Raw genomic sequence first — 6,830 nt, 5'->3', positions numbered from 1 at the left:
TCCATCATCGTGCTGTCTTGTACTCCATGTCACATTTGCAGCCCAGCTTTCAGGGGTGGCCAGATCTGGGTGGGCCCGAGCAGCGCTCGTAGGGCGGGGCCGAGTTCAGAACTGAGCACAGTCCCTTAGGAATGGGCGCGGCAAAGCAGGACAGAGTGGGCGGGGCCTTGATGAGCCCCGCCTTGTCCCGCTTAGACAATGCCCGGGAGCCGCCAGACCGTCGCGCCCCCGCCCCACTGTAGTATTTGAGCTCGTCTGCGCAGGGACCCCTCAAAGCCAGAGCTCCAGTCCCTAAGGCTTGAAGACTAGGAGTATCTTCGCCAACTCTGTCCTCGGTGGGGGGAGGGACCTTGCCGACATTCAGAGCGGCAGGAGTGGGGGTAGCAGCTGGAGGTGAGTCCGGGGTGGGAGGTGTCGACTGGACCGTGTTGGGGCCGGAGTCTGGGCGTGTTGGGCCCGTACCTTCACTAGACAGAGTGCAGAGGGGCCAACATTTGGGCGCGGAGCTGAGTGGGGTGGACTTTGGGGAAGATAGACGGGGAGAGCGGGGAACTGGGTCCTGGAGTGGCACCCGTTTCCTGAAACCACGCCTCTCCCTGTTTCCCCGCCCCTCGGATTTTGTTTTAGACTTCACCCAGTCCTCTGGGACTCGGTCTGGTTTATACTGGGTCGGGCTAGGGCCAGACTGACCCGCCGAGGTGGAGAGGATGTTTTAACTCCTAAGGCCCTATTTCCTCCTCCTTTGCCCCTCTCCCTTTATCATTCGGACATCCAAGACTTCCATCCCCCAGGCCCTCTCCCGCTAGTTGTCTCCTGTCCCATAACCTCTGTGGGTTCCCTGCCGCACTTAGGGTTCCTACGCAGCGAGCAGCTGAGGGTTAAGGGGGCGGGGCCGCTGCATTTTTGGGGAGTGAGCGCATCCTAGCGGCTGCCAAGAGGGGCGTCGGGCAGGAACCTCACGAAGCTCCTGAGCAAGGGGCAACAGGTGTTTTGCAGATTAGAAGGTCCCGATCTTGCTCCTTGGACTCCCCCTAAAGAAGCAGACCCGCGAGGGTGCGGGTGCAGTGGGGTGGGCAGGAGAGGAAGGTCTGGAGCGGGTGGGGAAGAGTGGGAGGGGCGTCCAAAGATGGCAGGAGGAAGACCCCGGCGTTCTTAACCACCCCCCTTCGCCCTTCTTTGCATGTTTCTGTCACTCCCCCATTCTGTCTCTTCTCCCAGACAGGTGAAATAAAAAGAAACTAAGAAATCAGCGCGACCAGAGGGGTCGTCCGTGTGGATGGGATGGGGACAACGGGGGAGGGGCTGGGCCGCTGCTCCCATGCCCTGATCCGGGGGGTCCCAGAGAGCCTGGCGTCGGGAGAGGGTGCAGGGGCTGGCCTTCCGGCTCTGGACCTGGCCAAAGCTCAGAGGGAGCACGGGGTGCTGGGGGGTAAACTGAGGCAGCGATTGGGGCTGCAGCTGCTAGAACTGCCTCCTGAAGAGTCGTTGCCGCTGGGACCGCTGCTCGGTGACACCGCCGTGATCCAAGGCGACACGGCCCTAATTACGCGGCCCTGGAGCCCCGCTCGCAGGCCGGAGGTGAGCGCCAAGGTGGCGGTGGGCTAAGAAGAAGGGAGGTGCTGGACTTCCCTTCTTTAGGAGAGCATTGGGGGTGGGAATGTCTCAGCCCCGGGCCCTCTTCTCTTGCCCTAAGGTGGATGGAGTCCGCAAAGCCCTCCAGGACCTGGGGCTCCGAATTGTGGAGATGGAGGATGAGAACGCAACGCTGGATGGCACGGATGTTCTCTTCACTGGTGAGGCTGAGGTGTTGACACCCTTGGGGCTTGGCACAGGGAAGCAGAGTTTGAGAGACTGGGCCGTCTCTGGCTTGTTTCTAACTCATTCCCTCTTGCCCTCAAACCTCTGCGGCCCCAGGCCGGGAGTTTTTCGTAGGCCTGTCCAAGTGGACCAATCACCGAGGAGCGGAGATCGTGGCAGACACTTTCCGAGTGAGGAGTGGGACAAGCCTTGGTTGGTGGGAGGCAGCGGGGAACGGATGGGGGTTGGAAGGGCATGGGGAGGGGGGCTCTGAGGAGGGAGAGTTGAATGCAGCCTGTGTCACCTCTCCGGCATTCCTGAGTACTTTCCCTTGTACCCCCTAGGACTTTGCAGTCTCCACAGTGCCTGTCTGGAGCCCCTCCCATCTGCGAGGGCTCTGCGGCATGGGGGGACCCCGCACTGTGGTGGCAGGTAGCAGTGAGGCTGCCCAAAAGGCTGTCAGGGTAAGGAGGGTCGGGCTGGGGTGGGGCAGGTTGGGGCACTGCCCACCTCCCAGCTGTGAGGCTCAGAATTAGATCCAGCTCCTGCTCTCACCTAGAAGTCCATCTACTGTGAAAATAGGAGCAAAAACCAGTAGTATAGGGGAACAGGGAGCTGGGAAACTGGGGAACAGGGTCGATTAACATTGTCTTCCAAAAATCTCAAGGGTGGCATCTAAGCGGTGATTTGAAGAATGGATAGGTCAGACAGGTGGGGGCAGGAGAAGGGGGGAAGAGTTACAGGTAGAAAGAACTGCATATGTGAGTTCAAGGTGGAAATTAGCATAGGTAATTAAAGTGCTTAAAACAGCGCCTAACACATAGTAAGCCCTATGTGCTTGCTGTCATTATTCTACCATTGTAACTGTCTCTATCCCTTATAGGTGATAGGGCAGCTGAGCTCAGTTGTGGAGCAGCTCTGAGTCTTGAATATTTCCTTCTTCCTCTGCTCCAGGCAATGGCAGTGTTGACGGACCATCCCTATGCTTCCCTGACCCTCCCAGATGATGCAGCTGCTGATTGTCTCTTTCTGCGACCGGGGTTGCCTGGTGTGCCCCCTTTCCTCCTACACCGTGGAGGCGGGGACCTGCCCAACAGCCAGGAGGTGAGGGAAGGGAGGAGCGCCACCACAACCACCAACCAGAGGAAGGAGTCTCAGACCTTCCTAGTGCAAGAAAGGAAGGGTACCTTCTCTACAATCCAGGGTGGGACCACTCTGAGCTGGCTGCAATGGTCTCACGCTCATCTCCCCACTCTGTGTCCTCCCTGCAGGCACTGCAGAAGCTCTCTGACGTCACCCTGGTACCTGTGTCCTGCTCAGAACTGGAGAAGGCAGGTGCTGGGCTCAGTTCCCTCTGCCTGGTGCTCAGCACACGCCACCACAGCTGAAGGCCTAGCTTTGGAGTCCTGGTGGGCCAGGGGTAGGGAAGCATAGGGAGTAGAAAGGGAAGGAGGGTTTGACAGAGGATGATGAATAGTAGCGGGGAGAGGGCACTACAAGATAGGGGGAGGGCATAGTGTGGGAAAATGGATAGAGGTCACTGGTGAGTCCTCTCCCCCAGAACTAATAAAATAGAACTGACCTTTTAGACTAGGCTGTGGCTGGTGTCTTACTGGGGTAGAGGGACAGTTTGGGTATAGTGCTGGGAAGGAGGCCTCTTTTATTCGTCAAACCCCAGGCACTTACTGACTCATTGCCCAGCCCCGTCATAGGTGTTTGGGCATAAAATGGGACAGGATAGAATTTCTGTTGTGGGGAGTTTGTACAGGGCAGAGAAGAGAGAGTATGGGTGGATCACTTGTTGAATTTATCCAGCTGTCAGATGATTCAGAGACTGGTAGATTACCAGCCCACCCCTAGTTGACAGAGAAGAAAAAATGCTTTCAGGGATATTTTTGTTCACTCATATACTGAGGCTCAGTGGTAATCTGAAAATGGTCAGTCTCCTGCTATCAAGGAACTCACAATACATGAAAATTTCTTACAAATTGAAATACAGGTTGTGATGGAACAAGTCACAGGAGGCTGTTACTATGAGAGAAATAAAGGGACTCCCAGGGCTCCAAAATATATGCAGTAGGGCAAAGAGGGTCAGGAATGGCTTCCCAGAAGGCAACAGTTTGAACTGAGCCCTAAGGATAAATAACAGTTATCCAGACAGGTGGTGGGGAGGAAAACAAAGGGCAATCCATGAAGAAAGAATTGCACTGGACAAAGGCATGTAGCATTTGGGGCCTGGGAGGAATTTCTGTAAGGTTGGCATGTTGTGTGCATATGGTGTGACAGCAATAAGCCTGGGGAGTAGACAGAGTGCTATAGCACCTTGTACCCAATGCTAAGGCCCATGAGCCCAGAGCTGAAAGTTAAGGGAAGAAATACTGCAGTACTGAAATATAGGCTGTCAGGACCTGGCTTCAGGGAAGAGGGCAAGGGCAGGAGGATGAGGTGGGGCTTTGGGTAATCTAGACAAGAAATGAGGAGAGTACACTCATGTGACAGCGCTGTGCATGAAGAAGGGTATGGATTTGACAAATAGAATGGCAGGACTTGGTTCACCAGCATTAAATGAAAACAGCTTAAAGAAGGGAGTAATCAAAAACCAAGCCAGATGAATGCTAAAAAATGTCTACTGAGTATAGCCATTAGGACATCACTGGCAACCTCATAAGAGGAGAGTGAAAAAGTAGGAGAGATGAGTGTAGGCCTCTGGATCAAACAGTTTGACTGCAGAGAGATAGAGAGAGATGGGACAACTATCTACAAGTGGTTAATGTCTTAAGACAGGGAGACAGGGCTTGATGAGGTTTAGAGAGGATACCAGCGGTGAAAGGGACATGGAGGTTATAGGAGAGTTGTGGTAACTGAAGGAATGAGATCAGTGGCAGGGAGAGCCTGGAACCCAAGTCTCCTTACTCCCAGTCTACTGCTCATTTCTATCCCATAGTGCCTTCCTTTTTTAGAGAAGAAGCTGAGGCTGTAGGGGGGAGTAGTGGGGGTGCATTTACGGAGAGGTGGGAGTCCACAGCCTGTGAGGTTTGGAGTAAAGGCTTTCCTTCAAACGACAACCGCATAGATGGTGGAGGCATCAGCAGGGACCACTGGGGACAACCCACCAGGCCTTCTGAGAGCCCTACAATCCAGGTCTGCGTAGAGCAGGCTCTGAAAGGTAGGAAGGAAGGCAGGAGGATCTCAGAAGTGTGAATCCCTTGGCGATACAGGCTTCTGTCTCTCTTGGGCCACTTTCTCAGGGATTCTGGGCAGTCCCCTTCCCATCCCCAAGCCCTTACCGGCTCCTGGTCCAGGTCCCCGGCAATTTTAGGTTCCTCTTCCGTTACTGACCTCTGGGGCTCATCTTTCACAAGTGGAGCTATTTGGGGGGGACAGAGCTGAAGGATTGAAAGAAGGTGACCTACGGTCTGCTTCCAGCGAGGGCTCAGACTCAGGAATTGAGGGGTGAGAAATATGCGGGGAGGGGAAGGAAAATGGAGTGGAGTTAGTCTCACCAGATCTGGGGAGTGGTCGAAGTGGGTGCGGGGACGAGCGCCTGTAAGGGATGTATAATAGTCTTTGAGAGCCACCATTATTGTCTTCGCTTGTTCTCCGCTCCAGGCCTCACCAACCGCAATCCAGCAACTTGCAGGCTCTGACCCGCAAAACAACCTAGATTCCGCCCCCACAGATAGTTCCTCCCATGCTCAGATCCTGCTCCCCTCTAGCTTCGCTTCCCGAGCCAGCGCTCCACCCACTAGCCTGTGGCCTCGCCCCCAAGTTCTGACCTTCCAGGTTCCCCAAACCACACCCTTGGGCTCCATATCCAGCTTTTGCTTATGAAAGTTCTGGTTCTGCCCGTCCTGTCTCTGGCCCCGCCCCATTAAACCAGGCCCCGCCCCTAGTGCTCACCTGAGTTGCCACCAGACCACGCTCAAGGCTCCGAGTCCCAGCACAAACCCAGATCCCAGCAGTGGGATCAGGAACTGGGGATACACGGACTCTGGGGGAACGGTGGGAAAGGGTGGGAGATACCGAGGTCAGGGGTGCAAGGACAGACAAGCTACCTCGCCTCTTAGGAATCTCCAGCCAAGGCCCTCCTCTCTGCCAGAGGATGTGTGTCCGAGTTAAGTCTCCCTGTGACCGAAGGCTTAGACCTACCCTGGCTAGGCTCCGGGGCCCTGCAATCGGCCCCATCTCCCAGCACGTGAATCACTGTCCGGCTTTCGTCCTCGCGGCGGCCCCTGCAGATAAAGGTACCCGAGTCCCCCGCGTTCAGGAGAAGCTCCAGCCGCCGTATACCAGGGTCCAGGGCGCGTAGGCGGCCAGCAAAAAGCTGAACAGGAGACACGGTGGGGGTCGCCCTCGAAGAGGCCCACAGGATCGGTCGGCGTCCTTTAGATAGGCCCTTGCAGGCTGGGAAGCTAGGCGCCCAGGCCCAGCGGATAGGATACGAGACCCCTACGCAGGAGAGATTCACCCGGTCCCCAGGACGGCCCTCCAAGGAAACTAGGGGAGGCCAGGATCAGTGGTTAGAGCAAATCCACAGGGCGAGGCAACCCTCCTCCCTCCCATCTCCTCCCTCTCGCCTCTCCTCTGCTCTCCCATTGTCCTGGATCTTTCCACACATCCCACCACCCAGTCTCCTCCTCCCCCTGCCCAGTCATTCCTCGTCCATCTCGACTTTCCCAGGAACGGCTTACGCCCGGAGTCTGCCTGGGCCCTCGACAGCAGCAGTGGTAGCAGCTGCAGAAACAGGCTCATGGCTGGGATGTGGTGGGGAGAGGAGGCGAATGAGTCAGCCGAGAAGACCGGAGGGAAACCGGGGTGAGAGGAGAGGGAGGATCCAAGGGTCTGGGGGCTCTGATAAGAGGGCAGCGGAGCCACCAGCTGCCCGGATCCCTTTGGGAATCCTCACAGGCAAGTTCACAGACTTCAGTGTTCACTTAAGATTAGTGCTCGGGATGTTTATACAAGCATTTTTGCAAGCTTTAACTCCTGTAGGGGAGCAATGGTCAGAGCATTATTAATTCTGTATATTGAGT

General features: G+C 56.0%; 2 protein-coding genes across 6 annotated transcripts; one reads left to right on the top strand and one right to left on the bottom strand.

Moving 5' to 3' along the window:
- Window positions 1-173: 173 nt before the first annotated feature.
- On the top strand, window positions 174-3,385 carry DDAH2 (dimethylarginine dimethylaminohydrolase 2). The gene is made up of 7 exons (XM_016121677.2): window positions 174-393; window positions 1,219-1,578; window positions 1,694-1,793; window positions 1,915-1,988; window positions 2,142-2,261; window positions 2,752-2,901; window positions 3,069-3,385. Exons 2-7 carry the CDS (start codon window positions 1,282-1,284, stop codon window positions 3,183-3,185), a joined length of 858 nt encoding a protein of 285 aa, XP_015977163.2. The 5' UTR covers window positions 174-393; window positions 1,219-1,281; the 3' UTR covers window positions 3,186-3,385.
- A 114-nt stretch (window positions 3,386-3,499) lies between these two features.
- Window positions 3,500-6,768, bottom strand: MPIG6B (megakaryocyte and platelet inhibitory receptor G6b). 5 transcript variants are annotated; one of them, XM_016121675.2, is made up of 6 exons: window positions 6,489-6,761; window positions 5,947-6,294; window positions 5,698-5,788; window positions 5,301-5,341; window positions 5,085-5,164; window positions 4,730-4,956 (listed from the first exon to the last, which is right to left on the bottom strand). In XM_016121675.2, the coding sequence occupies exons 1-6, from the start codon at window positions 6,547-6,549 to the stop codon at window positions 4,852-4,854; spliced, it is 726 nt and encodes a 241-aa protein (XP_015977161.2). In that variant the 5' UTR covers window positions 6,550-6,761; the 3' UTR covers window positions 4,730-4,851. The 5 variants fall into 5 exon arrangements, 4 of the variants coding, with proteins under 4 accessions (XP_015977159.2, XP_015977161.2, XP_036094088.1 ...); XR_001594074.2 differs by having other exon boundaries at window positions 4,840-4,956; window positions 5,085-5,183; window positions 6,489-6,764; XM_016121673.2 differs by having other exon boundaries at window positions 3,500-5,164.
- Window positions 6,769-6,830: the final 62 nt, after the last annotated feature.

This window comes from Rousettus aegyptiacus, unplaced genomic scaffold (genome assembly GCF_014176215.1).
Source record: "Rousettus aegyptiacus isolate mRouAeg1 unplaced genomic scaffold, mRouAeg1.p scaffold_m13_p_1, whole genome shotgun sequence".
NCBI classification, from domain to species: Eukaryota; Metazoa; Chordata; class Mammalia; order Chiroptera; family Pteropodidae; genus Rousettus; species Rousettus aegyptiacus.
This window is presented reverse-complemented; position numbering and strand designations above follow the sequence as displayed.